This window comes from Cygnus olor, chromosome 7, assembly GCF_009769625.2.
Source record: "Cygnus olor isolate bCygOlo1 chromosome 7, bCygOlo1.pri.v2, whole genome shotgun sequence".
Taxonomy (NCBI): domain Eukaryota; kingdom Metazoa; phylum Chordata; class Aves; order Anseriformes; family Anatidae; genus Cygnus; species Cygnus olor.
The window spans coordinates 12,263,674-12,285,727 of record NC_049175.1 but is presented as its reverse complement, the minus strand read 5'-3'; the positions used below and the strand labels follow the sequence as shown (position 1 = coordinate 12,285,727).

At 38.8% G+C, this 22,054-nt stretch overlaps 1 protein-coding gene across 8 annotated transcripts in view; it reads left to right on the top strand.

Annotated features, from left to right (window-relative positions):
- Positions 1–6,682: 6,682 nt before the first annotated feature.
- HERC4 (HECT and RLD domain containing E3 ubiquitin protein ligase 4) overlaps positions 6,683–22,054 on the top strand; it is a 35,174-nt gene continuing 19,802 nt past the window's right edge. For 2 of the 8 annotated variants that reach the window (XM_040563127.1, XM_040563121.1), the window contains exons 1-9: positions 6,707–6,856; positions 7,591–7,690; positions 8,977–9,263; positions 12,032–12,191; positions 13,252–13,328; positions 15,528–15,749; positions 17,215–17,306; positions 19,810–19,940; positions 20,963–21,123. In XM_040563127.1, coding sequence (XP_040419061.1) covers positions 9,038–9,263; positions 12,032–12,191; positions 13,252–13,328; positions 15,528–15,749; positions 17,215–17,306; positions 19,810–19,940; positions 20,963–21,123 — 1,069 coding nt within the window. In that variant the 5' untranslated portion in view covers positions 6,707–6,856; positions 7,591–7,690; positions 8,977–9,037. Of the gene's footprint in view, positions 6,857–7,128; positions 7,415–7,590; positions 7,741–8,976; positions 9,264–12,031; positions 12,192–13,251; positions 13,329–15,527; positions 15,750–17,214; positions 17,307–19,809; positions 19,941–20,962; positions 21,124–22,054 lie in introns of those variants that run through there. The other 6 variants (XM_040563124.1, XM_040563125.1, XM_040563120.1 and 3 more) reach the window with 6 other exon arrangements.

Here is a 22,054-nt window from a genome sequence, read left to right as displayed (position 1 = left end):
TTTTAATGCTTATGGTTATTATATACTTGGAAGATAACCCAAGCAGGTTTATAATGGTGATGAACTATTTAGAGGCTCAAACTTGAACAAGAGGCCAGGAAAAAAATATAAAGATCACGTCATTTGTTTCTCAGGAAAAGTAATTTTTAATCCTAATACTGTTTACTACAAAACAACCACTTGGTCATCAGGTCAAATAAGCATTAATTATTAAATATTAATTTCATTCATTTTATTTAAAAAAGTTATACTGAAAACAATTTATTTTGTAATATTTATACTGTTTGTTAAAGAGTGTTCAGCTGTCTGAGTCTGCCTCAAGCTTATCAGCAATTATAGTATTGTAATATTGTTTGTATTGAATTGTTTGTATTTACAAAAGTTTTACCATATTGGGCACAATATTTTTTACAAGTCTACAAGCTAAAAGTTCTACAAGTTTACAAGCTAAAAAATATTGTGGAAGTGTTTTGTGATGAAATTGGAGTTTCAAGCTGACTCCTGCTGGCAATCTGTATGGTTTTGGATGTCCCCACTGGGGTGTAAGGAAGCTGCTATGTCTCAGTTTCATGGAAATGCTGTCTTTTCCTAAGAGTGTCTCAGGAATAATCTCTCTTGAATCTCCATAGATCCAAGCCCTAGGATTACTCAAATTTATGTCTATGTATGTTTAAGGGTCATTTTTTCTGCTCTAGAACCCTGCGCAGAAGCTGGAAGTAACCCTGTATTGTTCTTTTATGAAAGTAAGGAAAGACTTACTTACTTTCCCCCCCATTCAACACATGTTAAGTGGGGACTATCCAGTACTCCTCAAACAATCATTTCTCTTTGGGATCAATGATCATATTTAGTGGTGTCCTAGTGGCTTGTTGACATTAATGACAGGAAAGTCTTCATCAGTCAGACATGGCTGATTGATCACTGATACCACCCTCCTTATCCAAGAAAAAAATGACAGCTAAATGCGATGGAGGTTTGCCACAGGTGGCTGCTCAACTGTTTCTGCTTGAAAATGATATATAGTTGCTTTGGCCTCCCCTTACAAGTGTGAAGTTTTAAATTGAAGCCATTTTTTTGATGCTGACAGACCAAATAAACAAAGAAACAGTCTTCTAAAAACATTGTCCTAAGATTTTGTGGAGAGAAATAAGAGTCTCTAAATCACTCATTAAAAATCAAAAACAAAATTGTCAGCATTTTGCACAAGTCCAATGTCATCAAATAGAAACAAAAGATCACTAGTCTGCAGCAATTTTCCTTCCTAAATGGTAGCTTATTAAGTATCAGGATGCAAGATCTCCAGAAACATGAACAGCCATTAAGTTTATCTACATATGAATTATGCACAGGGAAGCAGTAGTGATCCCATTTTTTCACATAGTTATGAGGATTTGATTGCTCATCTTATGCAATTTACTTTACTTCTCTCTCCAAAATGATGTGAAAATTTTTGGAACTCTTCTATTCCAGTAGTAAGGTTGAGACTTACATCATAGGAAATTCAGAGTTAAGTTCTCCCAAGGACTCCAATCTCTGACTGCTCACATATAATTTCTGTGGAGCCCTTTAACAACCTCTGCAAGAAAAATCTAATTTTCTACCTGTCCAAGAATCTTCATCCACTATGAATATTTAATCCATGTTTTGAACAGAGATCTCCTACACTAGTTGATACAAGTGGCACAGGTTCTCTACCATTTTGGCACCACATTTCAGTCCATGCTATACCAAATATCAGTTGCTAACTGCACCAAAATAGATCTTAAAGTATCATGCCCCTCTGGGTTTCAGTAATACATGTGAAATCATGAGTCTTATCCTGAACTAAATCATGAAAACTGCAAAGAGTACTGTCCAACCACCTTTACCAAACATAAATATCTGTTACGAAACAGTCCCATATTATTGAAAGCAAACTCCCAACAGAAGCAGCAGCATGTAATTTGAACATACTGGTCACAGGTTATTTCTCAGAGTTAATTATTTTATTCCCATTTATTCTTCTTATTCTACCATAGGAATAGAGAAAACAGCACATCCTGACAATCATGTAGGCACAGGGCCACAGGCTATTGCACTGAGCTGATGGCTGAATCCTCTGCTTCCTAGAGACACATGCTGTGTCCTCTGCTCTCCTAGCAATTGGCCCTAACATCCATTCGATGTTTTGCCTGTTGTGCCCTCTGATACTCAAATCAAAAACTAAAGTTTTTTTTTCTTATTTGCAAATTTCTTGCTGGTCCACAACCTTTTCCTTTACTCTTGCACCCAGACACATCCATGCATATCTTCCCTCTGCCTTTATGTTTTTTTTTTTTTTTTTCTCTCAAATCTTACTCCTTGTAAAGCCCAAGAAATGGGGTAGAAAAAGAGCTGAATGTCTGGAAAAATTCATTCTGGCTCAACAGAAAGAGGGGGCTTTATCATGGTATTTCTGGTTCCCATACCAGTACTATTTTTTCTTCCATTCCCAGTTCCATTCCATTAACAACCTTCATTCTGTGAATTGAGTGCCAGTCCCCCCCCAACACATACATCCCTCTTAAGAAAAGAGACCATCTGTATTGTTTTCACCATTAGTTGTTCCCTCTGCTGTTTCCCAAGTCCCCTGAGAGAACAGATCCTCCCCCTTCCCTTCCATTTGCACGGTCACCTTTCTTCTTTCACAACCAGGTCACCCTGTGGTTGGGATAAGAAAGGACACTAAACAATCCAACATGGAAATTTGCAAAGAAGCCAAGAGTGCTCACCATGAAGTGCGGGGACCTGCCTGTGTGTGAGCCTCAGCTCTGGTCCTCTCCTGTGTCTCTTTGTTCTCCTCAGTGCAGGCTGCTACCTTTCTGCTTGCTCTTTACGAAATAGTAAGAAGGCTAATTTTAGGGTGCTTCATCATCCTGCCATGCAAAGACACAGTGTCATGTCAGAATCAGCAGCATGTGGCACCACTTGGAGCTGCTATTTTATAAGCTGAGGTTCAGTGTGTTCTCAAATTGGTCTCTGCAGGGCAGAACTGGCTCAATTGTTGATCTTGTACTTCTGGAGGAGTATACCTTAAAAATCAAAGTTCAGTATTTCAGCCTGACCAAATGCCCAGTTTAATGACATGGGAGTTGGTGACTCAGCATCCAATACTTAAACAAACAAACAAACAAAAAGATTACAGGGGAATTTCCTGGTGTGCAGTTAGTACCTAGCCTACCGTTATATTCTTACATAATAGAAAAATTCATGTAATAGTGTGAAACACCAGAGCAATAGGAGGAGAACGTGTCCCATGCGGGAAAGGGCTGCACTCCTAGCCCTCTGCGTGGGATGCTTGAAAATGTTCAGCATCTTCAACCTGCAGGCGACCAGGCACTTGTGCGGCTTTTGCCATACTGCCAGGAAATGGGGTAGTTGCTCCAAGTACCAGCTGCTCTTTGTGTGGGCTTGGGGATATTGGATCCATGCAGAAGTTTGTGAGCACAAGAGCTGCATACCTAATGCAAAGGTCAGGTTGTTCCCTTCATTGTAGTCTTCCTGTCCAGCATTCACGGTTGTCCTTCGCTGCTTTTCCATTTTCTTCACATCTGTCATTCTGTGAATAGCATTCTTTTGGCTGTTTTAGCTATTTTGTGGCCTGAGGGGTTGAAGGGAATGAGGTGTTGCAGCCTTTTGTTCTTGCTTATCTTATTTGAAGATATGACTCCTGTGCTTCTAATGAGAAGCTGCCTTAATTAGATGCCTCAGGTTAGACACAGAACTTGCAGTATTTTAGATTTAGTATTTACTGATTTACATTCACAGTACAAAAACTGTTCATTTTTTTCACTACACGGCCATCAGTTAATAAAAAATTGGTAAACACATGTAAATTTGAGCTCACTAGAATCACCACAATGTGTAGGGTGGGCAGAGCGAGAACTAAAACATGCTCAGCTATAAAGTAGCAGAGCATATAAAATGCGTACGTGTGAGTTATGTCTGCCTATATAGGCGCACATTCATTAATTCGCTAACACCCAAATATTGATCTCGTGAAAAATGTAAGGATAAAATGGAAAACTGAAACGGCATAAAAATGTCTGTGCATACCTTATTTGTAAGGCTATTTGCATGCTAAAGCCTAAAGCCTTTCCTTTGTCTTAATCAAGAATACTCTACACACAAAGGCTTCTCACAAAGGTTAGCAATTTCTCACAGCAAAATGCTGACATCTCTAATTTCATGTTATCAGCTGTTCTGGACACACATTTCTATTTTCCATAGACTGTGACATATCAGAGTATAAAACAAAGGGGTTAGAAATGAGGAATTACTGTATAAAAACTATGTACTGAGTGTTGCCAGGAGAAAATGGAGGCAGAGAGCAGAGTCCATCTCTGTATTCACCATAAAGAGGTTTTATTCCACAACACAGTAGTCTAAAAAATATGTAGATTAACTGAATTATGTTTTCCAGTATTAAAACACAAGGTATATATGAGGTAACATTCCATATGTTTTTTATTTCATTTTTATGTTGTCTGAATAGGTGATTAACTGGGGTACAAATTAAAAAACCAATCAGACTGGCAGCAATCAGCAGGCAGTAACCGAGCACTGCTATTTTAATAATGGCAGGACAACTGAAAAGAGTTTCCTGTTTGTTATGATCATCAATAATAAGACTGAGCAAGTGTAATAAGAAGTCCTCTATGCTAAGGCACTTCAGAGAAATAAATCACTTCCCTGAAGTTGACTAAATTTACACTTCTTGTTTTCACTGGATTTTGCACCACTGCCAAATCTTTTTTTTTTTTTTTTAATGTAAGTACTAGAACGGACATCAGGAATGGTGAGGTGCAGGCATGCTTGCCCACGGTTCTCTTGACCGCTGGCACTGCACAACCACAGTTTGGCAGATTTGATGCCAATGGATGCAGAGTTGGTTGTACTGAGCAGCAGGGAGTTCAAGCAGTGATGGGCACTCCCTTTGCCCTGCCCCTGCATTTATATCTTTAGCCCCACAAAGGAAGGGGCTTTCTCAAGGCATTAAGATAAGCAGGATATGGCTCATCTGGCACAGAAAAAAAAAATTCTCAAGCTGGGTAGTAAGTGGAATAAAAATACATTTTATAATTCATTTAAAAAGGCATATTTGAGTTATTTTACTTGCATTATTGTGATTTAGAAACTAAAAAAAAAATATTTTAAATAAAATAGCAATTCTGTTACACAAGGAAGGTGAGATTTGTAGGGTAACATTGTATATTGTTTCATGCTTTATATGTTTCTTATTTAATATATTTTATTTAATGTGTTAGGCCGGTTATCAAAATAATTTTCTACATAATAATTGCACTGGGCATATTAATGTTATCTTCAAGTACATGGACATATCCCCACATGCTGGTCAGAGGACACATTGCACAATGAATGACTTAATATTTAAAGCCTCCTTCACGGTGTAATTATTCACAGTTACTGTCCTGATGGACAAGGCTCTCAGACACAGTTTGATTGTCAGGTAGTCCTGTGTGGAGCCAGGAGGTGGACTCGGTGATCCTTGTGGGTTCCTTCCAACTCAGGATATTCTGTGACATATAAAAAAAAAAAATAAAAGGAAGCGTAGAAGATAATGAATAAAATCTTTTCCTGTGTCTGCTATGTATAACAGCTGCTGCTAACTTTCTAATCTTGCAAGCAGAATGGAGAGACAAATTGCTTGCATCCCTCCTTTAAACAGCAAGGCTGCATAATTGCTACCCTGAAAAGTGCTGCATCACTTAGGCTTTGTCAGCCATGCAGCTGTCATTTTCTCTACTTATGAATTTAACGGTTCTGCACGGGGATCTTTACTGATAAATTAGAACCACAAGTCCCATGGAGTCTTAACTACATAGGTACACAAAGGAACATTTCATGGCTAGACCAAGACATCCGATTTGCCTTTTTTTTTTTAAAGCAAAGAAGCAAACAAACCTTTTCCATTAGAGAGCAAAATGCTACCAACCATATCGCCTTTCTTAACGTAGTCTGTGAGAGCACTTACTGTGAGGTATAGCTGGTCCTGGCCCTTTTTACTTGCTGACCTATGCACCCGCGGCTCACAGAACTGCTACAGGGAGGCTGCCGAGTAAGGAGCCTGCACTCGGATTCTCAGTCAGCCCCCTTACACGAAGGGCAGAGGATTTTCCTTCCAGCACAAAACAGAATCCTAGGGAAACGAAACAAAAGCCTAAAAGATGCCTCTGCTGCTTTAACGCGTATGCTGCTGCACTGGACATACACGCTTAGTGCACACCAGCGCTTTAACGTGTCCGCCTTGCCCTGACGCCGAGAGGAGCCGGTAACCGGAGCGCACCCCTCAGCCACCCGCCTTCACTCCTGCTTGTGAGATGCGGCTCCGCAGGATGGACAGCCCCGCCTTGGCACCGCGCGTCCCGAGCCTGCCACCTCTGTTCGCCTCCAGCCAGCCAGAGGCTGCGCCGCTTTCTCGCCCTACGACACCGGGACGAAGCGGAGGGAAGAAGCGCGAAGGCCGGCAGGGCACGGAGAGCACCCGAGTAGCGCCGCGCTGCACCTCCGGGAACTGGTCCTAGCCCGCCTGCCCTCAGCCACCCGGGGCTTCACACCGGCCGTTAAACGGCCGCGGGCCGCGTGACGTCACGCCGCGCCGCCGCCCCTGAGCACGAGGCTGGGCGGCGGAGCGGCCCCGCCCGCGGAGTTGGCGCCTGCGCAGACGGCGCCGGCCGGGCCCTGTCAGCGCTCCGCGGCGGGGCCGCTCCCGCCCTCAGCGCTGCCCGGGGTGCCTGAGGCGGCTGGGCTGGGCCGGGCCGCGTCGCGCCGGGCTGGGCAGCGGGGGAGCGGAGCGGAGCGGAGCGCGGCGCAGCCGGTGAGTTCCGCCGCTTTGTGACGCGCCGCCGCCCTCGGGCTCCGCGGTGCGGCTGGGGCCGGCGGGACGGCGGCTGCGGGACCGGGCGGGGGGAGCGGCGCCGCCTGAGGGGGGAGCGGCGGGGCAGGTGCGGGCCGGCCGGGACCGTTACGGGCGTCGCCGCCTCGCAGCCGGGGTGTCCCTGGGGGAGCCCGACGCCGCCCCGCCGCAGCGGGAGGAGGCCCCGGCCCAGCCCCGGCCTCCCCCGCGGCGTGGCCGCCCCCACAGGGCCCTGCCGAGCTCCGGGCTGGGCGGCGCGTCCCGCCCTGAGGGAGCTGCGGGCCGGCTGCTCCCTGCTCCCTGGAGCGAGCCTGCGGGAGGCGGCCAGGCCGGCCGGTAGCGCCGCTCCTGGGCCCTTGCTGGCAGGGGCTGGGGCGGGGGCTGCCTGCTTTCCTGCCGGGTGTCAGCGCTGGGAGCCTGCTCACCTCACCTCACGCGGAGCGGTTAGCAGCCTGCAGCTGACAGTGGGACGGGGCTGGCGTGACTGCGTGCGAGTGAAAAGCGCTGCCGGGATCTAAGGTTAAAGTACAAAACTTTTTTTGGGTGCTGGCTCTTCAAACAAACAAACCTTCTGTGGGAAGCAGAGAGGAGAAACTTTCCTCTTTTTTTTTTTTTTCCCAAACGGAGATCAGTCTTGCCTGTGGAAGTCTTGAAGCACTATAATCATACATCTTTTTAAACTTCTTGTATTGCAGGTTGAAGCTTGCATTGCACTTACAGATCTGTGAAAGTTGCTGTTGCATAGCTATGTCTTAACTGAAGATGTCTTCATTTTGATGTCTGCTTCTGAACGTGGTACGATATAGCTAGGGAAGTATTTGATCATGCCTCATCTCCTGAGATAGGTAAACAGAATGCGATATATTTTAAGCTGTATGGTTGTTTGTTTGTTTTCTGTGAGATCATAAAAAGAGGCATCTTTATTACTGTATTTTGACTTGTGCAAAGAAAAATAGTTCATCTTGTGCTAGCAGGAATTCTGCTGTTCTTTGGTTTACGTAACACTTCGGTGCTAACCGACATCTGGCTTCTCTGAGCAGTCTTATATGTAGGCAATTTATATATGTTATGGCCCTGCACAATATAAGATTGAGTGCATGTGTTGTGCATTGTATTCCAAATTATGTGATTCGTGCTGACTTCCTACTAATGATCACAGATGAAAATTTATGGTGATTTTGCACTGTATTGCACTGATTCCTAAACTGCTCTGAAAACATGGGGAAACTTCCTGTTGTGGAAGTGTGATACAAGTAATAGTAAATATCATCGTAAGCTCTTTGCCATCTGGAATACTGAAAATGAAGAGGGGGCATAGTTTTGTATCTTCTCCAAATAGGTACAAAGCCTGTCAGTATAAATACTGTTACTTGCAATCTAGAGGTGTTAGTTAGGGATGCGAGTTAGCAGGGATGACTCTGCCTGTGTGACTTCCTGTTACTGCAGCAGGAACTGTGAAGCGCTAGCGTGTGTTCTGGTTCAAGATTGGGACTATCCTATTTATTCTCTTTTGCTGTGTAAGTTAACTTGACTCATGCTTGTTTAAATATAATGATTGACACATCATTTTATTCTTTGTGTTGTGTAACTGGATTGATCAGAGCTGACCAATTTTTTCCAGGCTGTGAGTCAAATGTTGTTTTTGGGGCTCTCGTCAAAGCCATACGCAGAGCTTTCTGGAGCCGTGCAAGGCCTCATGTTAATTAACTTGCCTGTGCTGTCTCCTTAGAAGACATTTGAGGACTTTTCCTCTGGTTGGCTAGAATTGGTGGTGATTGTCATTTAAATAGTTCTAGATAAGGAATTAGAGAAGCTTTACAGTGAATAATATTTAAAAAATTTTAAAGCAAACTGATAAAACTGAGGACCTGCACATCTTAAAACTGAAATTTGAAATAGGAAGGAAAGCATCTTACTGCAGTTAATGTAAATATTGTCTGAGAAAGTAAATCACCCTTCTGAAAACTGTTCACTAATTTAATATATGGTTATATTGAAAGTGAACATGTGGTTTACATGCTATATAGGAGATAAACTTTGGGGACAATTCTGAAAAACTACATTTTCCTTTTCTTGAACAGCTACACACAAGGAAAATTCTAGAAGAGTGAAGCTGGAAGATCTGCAATCAAGAACATAAACATGTTGTGCTGGGGAAATGCATCATTTGGACAGCTGGGGTTGGGTGGAATTGATGAAGAGATTGTTTTAGAACCCAGAAAAAGTGACTTTTTCTTAAATAAAAAGGTCAGAGATGTAGGATGTGGACTGAGACACACTGTTTTTGTCCTGGATGATGGGACTGTGTATACGTGTGGATGCAACGACCTAGGACAACTAGGGCATGAAAAAGCCAGAAAAAGACCTGGTAAGTTTCGAACTAATCCATGGTGGAGCATTATGTCTTTGAATTATGTGCCTTTTGTTTCATTATGCTACATCAAGCCCAAGGCTATCAGTATTTTTGCCTGTGCGGAACTGTATGCACAGTAGTTCTTCCAAGAATGGGCATATTTTAAACTTTAAAAGCATTCCCTTGGATCACATGGCTGTGTCCCTGTACTTTTGCCCGCCATGTAGCGGGACAGTGCCGCTAGTTTTTGTTTCCAGCGTGGAACCCCTTCACTTGGGGCTGTGGAGGCCTCATTGGCTGGCTTTAATCCCAAGGGGAGGTGGCCTGCCTCAATACGTGGATCAGCATTGCGCTGTACAGATGGGTTTGGCTACTGGAGTAAGGTGGAAATGAATACTTGGCATGCCACAGGCCAGAAGCATTCTGTGTATTTTTAACAGTCCAATATATGATATAGAGCAGTTCTGATTAAAGCAGCGTGATTTATTTTCTCTTTTTAAGAACTAAAAATAAAACTTTTGATAAAAGACTTGTACACATATAGAGTGTTGTAGGAATGGGATTTGGAAAAGCCTAAAGGACGCAGTGTATCAGTTCCTTGGACTTTCTTATTCCTACCTGTATTATATGTGTGTTTCTGCTCCTTGCTAGTGCAGTTTGCTAGCAGAAGTGGGTAAACGTCTTGTAAGGACTGCGGAAGAGTGTGCACATGGGCTCCCTTCAGAGCTGTGCATTTGAGTCATATCTGCAAGCTACTGAGAGATGGAGCAGTGCTTCTGACAGTATTAAAGCATCACGTAAGCAAACTGAAAAGGCTTAGTAAGAGTTTATTCTAATTGCTACTATTGCAATTTTGCAAGTTACTTGGCACAATAATTGATACAAACAGTTCAAATCGAAACAAGGCAGTTAGTACCTCTATTATGCAATATTTTAGTAGTTCTTTGTTCAGAGTTTTGATTTTGGTGCCAAGTAAAGATTTTTCTTGTAGTTTATACATAACTTTTAGAACTGATTTGAATTTCTGTTGGGAAGCAGTAAGCGCATATTAAAACTGATAAATTGAATCCTGCATAACCCTGTTTCATGAACTTGAATAGAAACTTGTCAAACTTGCTCTGAACACTTGTTATCACCTGGGAAATAATGCTGAATTGTCTTTTAAATCTAAAAATTACTATAAGAAATCCGACTTAATTTTGTTTTTTAAAGCAGCCCTGCATGAGCTTTCACATGTAATAGGCAAATACTCACTATAAATCTTTTTTTAACGTGCTCAGACAGCAGTCTTGAGGGCTGTATTGTCCTCCTCTATTTTTTTCTTAAATCCAGAGATTACTGACCATACTGTTGAATGTTACGATGGAAGTTGATGCTTTGGGATAATTTTAGTCAAGAGAGGTTCAGTATCTTCGCAAATGGGTGTATGTCTGCTAACTAAAGATACTTTTATCACTGACTGCTCATCTTTGCCCCCTCAGTGTCACCAGTGGTGCTATTTAGCTGTTACTTTACCTCTTACCTTACCTTACCTCTTTCCTCCTCTCAAAGCTCTACTTGCCACAGGGATTGGTTTCTTAATCCATATTAGGCAAAGTCAGTCTGGCTGCTTCAGCGGCCGGTGAAGATAATCAGCACCAATGTGCATGGTGTTGCCTGAACTGGAAAGCATGTACATGACTTCTTCCACTGGCAGAGCTGGGGAGGCCTTAATGGGCTAAACTGGGGGGGTAACCTCTTTAAGAAGACTAGCTGTTAGCAAAATGAACTTATGTCTGCTGCTTTTTTTAATTCTATTTTGGAAACTAATTGTCTGTTATGTTACAGATATTGTTAACTACTGTTTTGAAACTGACTTAGGCTGTGCTAGGCTGTGTTTACAGAGCGTGTTACATTGATGATACGCAGGCATTTCCAGTGGTGTGGGATTCTCAGGCAGGAATAGAATATACATGTTGGAAAATCGGGCATAAAATGTCCAGGCAGGCTCTTATTTAACAGAACTGTTGAAAACTCCAGCTGTAATGACAGGCTCTGATGATATTTTTTCACCTTTACTGTTCCTGAAATGAAAATGTTAGACTTCTGATCACAAGTCATAAGCACAATAACAAATACATTCAAAGGTACTCAAAAGTACTGATGCAGACTACTGGGAAAAATCATAGGTACTTTAGTGTTTGATTTTCAGAGGTGTGTAGTGTATATCTAGAACACTAAGCTTTAGGATTTGTTTCTACAGTAATTTGCATTATAAAGAGGATATTGTGTAGCTAATTGCAAAATCAGTAGCTTTAGTCTTTTAATTTCCCCTGCCTTGTTTTGCAGGTTGTTTTTTTGTTGTTGATAATGAATAAGTGAATTTAATTTGTTGTGGTGGAATGTTTTCCACTTACATAATGTCTACACGTGTAGTCATTTGACAGTAATGTATTTGACTGTAATGTTAATTGAGTTTCTCTACTCATTTTCAGATGGCAAGGTTAGAAGAAACAATTAAAAACCACAGAAACTGCAGATTTTGTGCACTTTAGTATGTTGCTGCTCTAAGTTAATTCCAGAAACTGTTTTTGTTTGGGTGTCAAATTTAACTTCTGCTAGGATAGCATGTTTGTAATTTTAAATTAAAGATATTTTGGCAGAATTCTAGGGTTACTTTGGTGTCATTTTGATGGATATCTAGTAGACAAATGACTGTAACTGTCATGGACAATGTTAGTTTGTTAGTTGCCTTTTTTAAAGAAGAAACAACAAGCAATTAACTTCTTTTCTTGTCTTCTTAGAGCATGTTGGTGCACTGGATGCCCAAAATATTGTAGCTGTATCATGTGGAGAAGCCCACACTCTTGCACTAAATGACAAGGGTCAGGTATATGCCTGGGGTCTGGCTACCGATGGACAGCTTGGCTTGCCTGGAACAGAGGAATGCATCAGAGTGCCCAGGTTAAAAGCAATAAGTATATAATAAAGTTATTTTCTTTGAAAAAAATGTACTTAAATCACATTGCTTAGGCTTTTAAAATTAAAAATACACATTAGGAAGTGTATTTTAGCATTTTAGCTATGGCACACGCATGCCTCAGACTGTTTATTTCCTTTCTCAAAAAGTCAGCTAATGTGAGAAGTGTGGCATGGATTTGCTTGGTTAGTTTTTGTTTGTTTTTAAATTGTCATCTCCTAAGAGTGGAGGTTATGTTGCAAAAGTAGTATGGGTGTTTTTTTATTTTGCTTTTGACATAGGAAAAATCACAAGCAACAGTTCCTCAAAACATGAGTAATTTATAACTTGGCCATGCCTATCTGTGACGTATAGATATGAAGGATATAAATAACAGTTAACCCTTAATAAAGGTTATTTATTTCTGTATCAAATCTAAAAGTCCATAGGCCTTTTGGAAACTCCTGTTTTTCTCATAAAAAAATGAAAGCATTCTAGATTAAATGTGGTTCTATATAGTGTTTGCAACTTGTTGATAATATTGTGTGATATTTGCCAGCTTTGTAAGCAGTTTTGACTCAAGTTAATGTTAATATACTGAGATAGAAAAAATCATTCAAATTTTAACAGAATGTAATTCAGCCTTTCTATCAAATACTGATGTAAAGAAGAGTAATGCATCATACAACCTCATTTCTTTTGAAAACTAAAAAGAAAGAGCCTCTCTTCTTGCTTCCTGTATTCATTGGCTCCATTGGCGTGACATCTCCTTCCTAGTCTCTCTAAAGTACATGAACCTCCTTAATTCTTCATTATGTTTTTTTTTTTTTACTGAATTAATTAATTTGAAAATAAGACAACTTGTCATTAGATGTATTAGCAAAGAAGCAGTTTTGACTTAAGACTTTGCTAAATAGCTGTAATTAAAGTTAGAATATTTAAATTAGTTTCATATATACTTCAGTGGAAAGGATGCACTTGCTTTATGTTACCCTTTGGTGTGACTTTACATTTCATGCCATGACCTAGTAGCTTAATTCCTTCTCTGTTTTCTTATCCCAATAGAAATATTAAAAGCTTATCAGAGATCCAAATTGTGCAAGTTGCTTGTGGTTATTATCACTCACTTGCACTCTCAAAAGGTAAGCAAGATTCTTCTGAAGTTTTGTGTAGTTTCTTACCCGGGGATTCTGAAGTTTTCAACATTCCACTTCACTGAAACTTGAATTTAAAAAATAAATTTACAAACAAAGGTAGTGTTGGTTATTCTGCTTTCTTTTTTCTTGTGCTTTTTTGATTTTTTTTAACAACATCTTGCTTTCAGGTAATTTCCTTTTTTAATTCATCATTGTTTCTCTCCTTGTTCCATCTCTTTCATCCTGCTAGCATACTACTTTGTCACTAGTCTTTTATTCTAGGATGTAACTTCAAATTATTGAGGCTTGCAGGCAATGACTTCCTCGTCTGCTTTTCTATTGCAAAGCCTCTATTTTGTTGGTAATTCTACAGTTAAAATGAAATGTCCCCTTATAACCCACATTTTGAAAGTTCTAAGCGTGTCCTCAGAACTTTTAGGGGGGCTCTGAGAACGTACTTATTTGGCCTCACTTGTTTGTGTAACAAATACAGCTCTCTGGAAATGAAGACAAATGTGAATTTAAACTTGCTTTGTGTTTGTTTCTACTGCAACAAAATAGAGTTGTGGCCAAAACTTGCTTTGAAAGTGGGTGCTGAACAGGGTGAATTTCCACCATGGAAACATAGAGCATTAAGGGAAAAAAAAAATTAAACACAAAAAAATCAAGTAATGTCTGACAGTGTTTCTTAACAACCTGGGGTAGAATACAAACTACATAAACTTGGGTGATGTATTAATTGTATGCTGATTTTTTTAAAATAAAATTTATACAGATAAGTGCCTTGATTGAGCACATAACTTTTTAAAGTAGGCTTGTATTGAGGGTTTTCTGTGCCGTTCTGTATTTGCTGGCATCTTTGTCCCTTATAAACTAGTGAGATTCCTTTGTTTTCAGGATATGTAGACTGAGATATTAAAATAACGCTTTGCCTGAATTAAGAGCAGCAGTATAACGTGTTCAGTAACAGAATTGTACTTCTAAGTGTTCTGCTGCTCAAAGGTGCAAATTTAATAGGACTTTGTCATTTAAAAATCACTGTGTTTTAAATACTTTAAAGCTTTGCATACAGCATTCCTGAAGAGTCCTATTACTAATTCATAGGTTTGCAGCTGCATGTTTCAGTTTATCACGTTATAGTATTTTGCTTTTTTCCTTCTGGTTTTGAGAGAACATGCAGAAATATTTACAGAGTATCAAGGTCAATCACAGTTATGGCCTTAAAATAGACCCACACAGGGAGGAAAATTATGTGAATTTCCTTCATTTGACCAGCCTGAGTGGGGACTTCGTAGTATTTTCAGTTCTGTGGGATATTAATCAGACAGATTAGTTCATCTGATTAGATTATAAATATGATTGGCATAGGATTTCTTTGGTGTTAAGAAGATTGTTTTTGCATTGAGGGATTTTTTTTGTAAATAAATACAGTTTGGATGACCTGTATCTCAGGAGATGATCTCCTCGCTTTCTATCTTGATAAATGCTTGAATTGAAAAAGTGGAGATAGAAGGGACATAGGTAGCAATACTGATTGAAACAAATTACATCAGCAAAAGCGAAGCATCTTTGTGATTAGCTGTACACCTTAGGATAGTAAATACCTTGATAAAATATTGGTTGTTCATTAAAACATTTTATTTGGGAGGTAATATAAATAAATAGCTCTCTGAATTGCGAGTCTTCAAAATACATTTTTTTTCTTTATAAGACATTAAATAGCTTTATCAACTTTGTGCTTCATCTGTCATATTTTTAATACAATATTTTAAAATCTAATTGTATGTGGAAAAATAAGTATGTTACCTTATAAAAGCTTAAATGGGGCTTGTGACTGGAAATGGGAAGTTTCTGCATGTCCATTATGCAACTTTGACAAGATCTCTGCATGAAAATAGGTACAATAGTGGAACTCCCAATTGGAGAGCATTTTGCTTCATAATAACCAAGCACAATTTGTCTGGCATTGTTGAAACAGGCAAGTTAAGAGTAGAAAGTGATTTCAATATTTGGGTTGAATACCTGCAAATTACAGAATGCTTAGCTTCAAAAGTGAATGAGTCTGTTCAGTGATTTGTGTGCATTGTCAAATCCAAAAATATTTGAAGAGTAACTGTCTAACCTCACTTCTAGTTTCTCTGACAGTAAATAAGCTTTATAGAATTAAATGATATTGATTGTACTTACTGTTATCTTTTTAAACAGGAAGTGAAGTGTTTTCCTGGGGACAAAATAAATATGGCCAGCTGGGCTTAGGTTATGAGTATAAAAAGCAAAACTCCCCACATGTGATTAAATCTCTGCTGGGAATCCCTTTTGCACAGATTGCAGCAGGAGGAGCTCATAGTTTTGTATTAACTCTTTCTGGAGCAATTTTTGGATGGGGACGAAACAAATTTGGGCAGCTGGGTCTTAATGATGACAATGGTAAGTAAGCATTTCTACAGTAAAACTTCATGCTGAAGGTCTTGGTTTGTGAATCAAAAGATACCAGTATTCTTAGAAAAGGAGCAGACAAAACAAACCTTTGTTGAATATTTTCTGATAGTGCCAATGTCATGTGAGTTTATATAAGGAGGGCAGAGTTCCACCCCCAGCTATTTTGTAGTGAAAGTTCGGACAGCATTATGTTGAAATTCTAGCTGGCTTGACTTTTTTTCTTTCCCTGTTCTAGATTTTTCTGACTTAGGCTTTTTGAGTGGGATTGAATTAAGATACTATGCAGTAGCTACAGTTTGAATTGAGTTTTAGGTAGATTTAACTGCTGGGCAAAAACAGTGAAGTACTGAAACTATTTGATTGTCCTTAAAATGTTTAAGATGTCTTCGTAGTTTATTCCCACTATACAGATACTGTCCTTTCTCAGGCCACTTCTGAAAATTGTTCATAATTTTCAGCTACTTCCAAAATTTCCTCCATTATAATGCCAATACTCAATAATAATAATAATAAAAGTAGACAAAGGTTTGTTTCTTTGTTAGTTGTATTACATTACATATATGCCATCAGGGCACAGGGCTCCAAGATGGAAGTATATGATGCCAGATTCCCTCAATATACAGTTCATTATTCAATAATCTACATCTAATTTCAGGAATTCATGCTTTCTCACTGATTCCTTGTTCTCAACACCCTTTAAAATCAGAAAAAATACGTTGCAGTTAAAATGTGTATCTGAATTCATGCTTTAAATCTGGGTGCAGGCATGTAACAAGAAAATTACACATTCTTTATCTGATGTTTTTCCCGTGAGATTTGATTTAATGGGAATTTTTGGTTGCTTCTATATTCTCTTTGGAAAAGTGTATGGCCCCAATTTTGTATACAGCATCACTTTTCACTAAAATCCATTTTTTTTTCTGATGTCTGTATAGGGTCTTTTTCAGACAAGTGTACCTGACAAATTTTTAGGCATTAGCATTAACATTCAGGAAATACAGCGTTTGTGCAACTGGGTGACAAAGTTGATTTGTTGCCATACTAGAGGGAAATTAGTTGTGCCTCCTAACCATTCAGTGTTCCATTCTGTTACACCTTTAATAATATTGAACGGTGACCAACTGATACTAATTTATTGGAAAGCTTTACAATTGTGAAGCTCATAAACACCTCAAAACATGTTACTTTTTTTCTTTTCTCATGGCCAATGGCAGGTACTAGTGAAACTGAGGCTCTTTGCTAAAAAGTACGTTAGTATAGTAGTTCTTTGTTTTTCTGTAGTAGCTCTTTTGTCTAAAAGTGTAGTATAAACCCTGTCACAGCGATTGGATTCTGTTGACAATTGTAAAATGCTTATTTGGTTGGAACCAAATAAGAATGAATAGGCAAGACTATTTGTTTTTGTTTTTTTGTTTTCAAAAAAAGCAATCTATTGCTGTATTAAACCTCTCAGACAGGTATGTTCCTACCCTGCTGAAGTCACTGAGAACTCAGAAGGTTGTTCATATTTGTTGTGGAGAAGATCATACTGCTGCCCTTACAAAGGTACAATATTTAAAGATATGTTTATACTTTGATTTTGAATGTTTTCAGGAGAAGATGCTACCTGATTAGGAAATAACAAACAAAATTCCACTTAAAATTTCTTCAAAGTTTGTTAGATGAAATTGAGGAAGACTGGAAGAATGGTTAAATATTTGGAAAAAAAACAACTTACCAAATACAAGAAATCTTTCTGTAGTTTTAGATTTTTGTCAGATATAGTAAAGGTGAGCACACAAAACAAAGCATTTTTGATAAGACAGTGCATGTTACATTATTAAAATTGTGCAGGTATTGAAATTTATATTAGAATATACTAAAGAAATAGCTGATTTCTGAATGTAATGCCTCTAGCATTGTTTTTATCACTGATCAGGCCAAATTAATTTCAAATTTAAATTACACGCCAGAAGGATTGGGGTGTGTGTGGTTGTTGGGAGGTACTGAATTGCAATTTGCTGCTTATGTCCTATTGGCGAACAGACAGAAGAGATTGAAGATTTACTAATCTACTAGAATTATATCGTGAGGTTCTATGGAAAGTTAGTCATTTATTTCAAGGCCATTTTGGGAAAAAAAGAAGCATGTATTCTGTGTCAGTGTGACATATATATATATATATATGTAAGAATCAATCAGAGTAGTTGGAAAGTTTAAATGTGCCAAGTTGCTGTGTTTATGTAACTGTTGGCTAAATGCATAAACTGCAGTCTCATGTTTGTTTAAGGTTTGGATGCTTTAAGGAGGAACATAGAATGTAATGCTAGAGCTCTTTCTTATACTCATCTTAGTGATGGATAGTGCTTTTCAAGCATCAAGTGATAAGTACCCTTATTTTGTGGTGGGTAAAATGGTACATATACATCTTTCTTTAAATGATTGACTCCTCTATCTTCCTGTGTTCCGATACTTGAATTCAACCTCAACATTTAGGTATAAATCAGTAGGTGTTAATGTTCTGATGTTTCATTTTGTTCATCACTCTTGATAAAATGTGTCAATTTATAAAGAATGTTTTGAACTTGTAAATAGCAGTAGACAAGTATTCTGACCAATTGAGATCTGGACGTGACTAAATATTCATTTATCTTCTGAGTCTGTATTCAGAACTTTGTTGTAGAAGGTGTTGGAATTTTTGAAGTAACTATTTTTCAGTTTTTTCTCTGAAGAAAAAAAATCTGTATTTACTCTCTTGAAGAATGTACGCTTTTTAATGTATGTTTGAATTTTTAAACTGCAACAAATGAAAGTTTTGAAGAGTGTGGTTTGTCTAAGTATGGCCATACCTTTGTTGCTTATACAAGCTTAATTGTCTATAGTGGAAGGAGAAAACTGTTCACAAACAATTACTTGTCATAAAATATTCTCTTGCTTTGACTGGAAAAGACGTGGCAACTTTGCAGTCATGAATTGGATATTTATGTATTGTGTAAGGTTATGGAAATATGGAATGTAAAGAATTATAACATATTCTGTATGTTTTCCGCTTTTTAATATAGGGAAGTTAACTTCAAACTTGCTTTGATGGACTCAATTAAGATATTGAATTTACTGTAAATTGTATGATTTTATGTTACCCATTTATATAGGTCCATTTTTCCCTTTCATGATAGGCCTTTCAGAACCAGGGGTCTTGATACATCTTTTGTAGACAGTACTGTGTGCGTGTGAGCATTTTTCAATTCCTTCTCAAGTTTGGAAAAACCTGTCACTGTTTGTTATCCTGATTCAGTGAATGAGGCTGTTGTTTTTCCTCAGTGGATGCTGCCATTTTAATGATGCTTTCCACCAGAGGTCCAGTCTGATGCAGAGTAGAATTGAAAGAAAGAGCTTTACAATTTCAAAGCATTTCAAAATGGAAAGTTTCAAAGTTGTTGTAAGGTAAGTTGTATAATTTATGAAAATGGTTCTGATTTAATATTATTAAAGTTTTTGGTTAATTTATTGATAAATTAATCAAAAACATTTCTAAAAATGATTTGCCTTACAACAAGAGTGAATTTTTCTGTTTTGTCCTTTCAAATAATGAAGCTGGCTATTTCAGTCATACTCTGCATCATCTGTCTGAGGAGGGCAGCTTCCTGTTTGGTAATTGTTTTCAAATTTCTATTCAAGATTTAAAAGCCAAAGTATACTTTTTAACAGTAAGAATTTATGTACCATTAGAGTTCATCAAGAGAACTGGAAAAGAGAGAAAAAAACAAGGATTAGTATCTTGTAATAACACAAGTTAATGACAGGACTCTATTGTATGCTAGTATGGAAAGTACAAGAATAAGATTTAACATTAATAAGGTAATACTTGATAGCTGTGCCATGTTTTCATAACTGCAGTTACTTTGCGATCCTTCTGCGTCTCATGACCCTCTTGAACAAATTTATTTTCTGTCTTTTTCCCTGCAATTCCAAAATTATCAGACAAGGTAATTTATTAAGCCCCTGTTTCTGATAATTTTTTTGTTCCAAGATATGCTATTATTTTAATCCACATAATTTGTTTGTTTAGGAAGGTGGGGTTTTTACATTTGGAGCTGGAGGCTATGGTCAGTTGGGTCATAACTCTACCAGCCATGAGATAAACCCAAGGAAAGTTTTTGAACTTATGGGAAGTGTTGTCACGCAAATCACTTGTGGCAGGTAAGGTCTATTCTGTGCTAGTGCTATGAATCTTATAAATTACTTGCTTTGTATAAAACTTCACATATATTCTAATATGAAGTGTATTTTTTCCTTAACCTTGGTGGTTAGGGAAGATGGGATAAATAAAGACTCTAAATACCTTTAGCTAGCAACATTACTGGGGTTTTAAAAACATTCAGTAGAAGAACTGAAGGATGCTACACTTAGAGTTCTGATTCTCTACATTGAAAATGTTAATAATATGGTGCTGTTTATTGCTGTCACTTCATCATTCCCTATTAAAGAATGAGGGTGTATGGGGAGATACTCTCACTTCACTGAGGATAAATAAAATTTGGAAACATACATCATTTTAAAAAATACCTGTAAAACTGTACTGTACTTCAGTTCCTAATGTTGTTTGTTTGTTTATTTATTTTAATAATATATTATTAATAATAGCACCCAAGAAATTTGGAAAAATTATCAATGCAGATGAAAATGTCCTTGTCCAAAGAATTGCATTCTAAGACAAAATGGGGGAGACAACATAATTTTTGAAGATAAGGGCATATCTTGTTATTTGGGTTAAAAAACACATTATGTAATCCTTTCTGCATTTTGGTTGACACTAATTGGACCTATTCCCTTTTATTAGTTTATGTGAACTCAATACTGGTTCTTCCCAGGAGGATGATAGGGGAGGGGGGCATCTGAAATTGAGATGAAGAAAAGGAGATGCAGCCAGTCTGGTAGAAACTGCAAATTTCGGAATGTCCAGAGGTATGCCCTAAAGGTCAGACTGTGGATAGGCAGGGGTTCAAGGCAAAACCTGGCATCTCCATTTCCTGAATGTTTCCATGAAAACGGAATGTTGCGTATTGCACTGTCAATTGAAGTACTGCCATTGCCAGTCAAGATGTGGAGTTTGTGATGAGACCTTTAACAGAGTTTTTAACAATTAACAAAATTCTTAGATTGCATAAAGCACGTTATGGTGCTTACGTTTTTGTTTTTTTTTTCTTTTTTTTTTCCACTAGACAACACACTACTGCGTTTGTTCCTTCATCTGGAAGAATTTATTCTTTTGGACTTGGAGGTAATGGGCAATTAGGTACGGGAACAACCAGTAACAGGAAAAGTCCATTCACAGTAAAAGGAAACTGGCTTCCTTACAGTACTCAGTGCCTGATACCCACAGGTAAGCAATACCTGGTGGATTCACTCTTTCTATTCCTGTTCCTTTTTAAGTGTTTCTTGGCTCTTGAGATTTTAACTGAACATGGAATATAATCACTTCCTTCCACACAGTTTGTTTTCACTGTGCTGTAATTCACTGAAGTTCATTTCTGCTGTAAGAAATCGTTGTGGTTTAGCCCAGCTGGCAGCTAAACACCACACAGCCGTTCGCTCACCCTCCCCCCTCCCTCTCTGGGATGGGGGAGAGAAACAGGAAAGTGAAGTCTGTGAGTTGAGATAAAGACAGTTTATTAAGACAGGAAAAATAATAATAATAATAATAATAGTATTAATAATAATAATGTGTACGAAATAAGTGATGCACAATGCAATTGCTCACCACCCGTTGACCGATGCCCAGCCTATCCCCGAGCAGCTGGCCCCCCCCCAGGCTAGCCACCCCTATATATTGTTCAGCATGACGTCAGATGGTATGGAATACCCCTTTGGCCAGTTTGAGTCAGCTGTCCTGGGTCTGTCCCCTCCCAGCTCCTGCTGCATCCCTAGCCTGCTCGCTAGCAGGACAGAGCGAGAAGCTGAAAAGTCCTTGGCTTGGTGTAAGCACTGCTCTACAACAATTAAAACATCAGCATGTTATCAGTGCTCTTCTCATCCTAATCCAAAACATAGCACCCTGCCAGCTACTAGGAGGAAAATTAACTCTGTCCTAACTGAAACCAGGACAGAAATACTTGCAACAATTTCTTGCTTTGCGATTGGGGTAGGTGCTTTGTTAGCACTGGAGCTAACACTTAGAGCTGTTAGTGTTTACCTCCATTAAAGATAGTTTTAATTATTGCATTGCCAAGATCTGCCCAGAGCAAGGTTACATAATGAAGGAACCATTTCCTAATCGAGTATGTTGATTGCAGTGTCTTGAGTGTTTCTCAAAT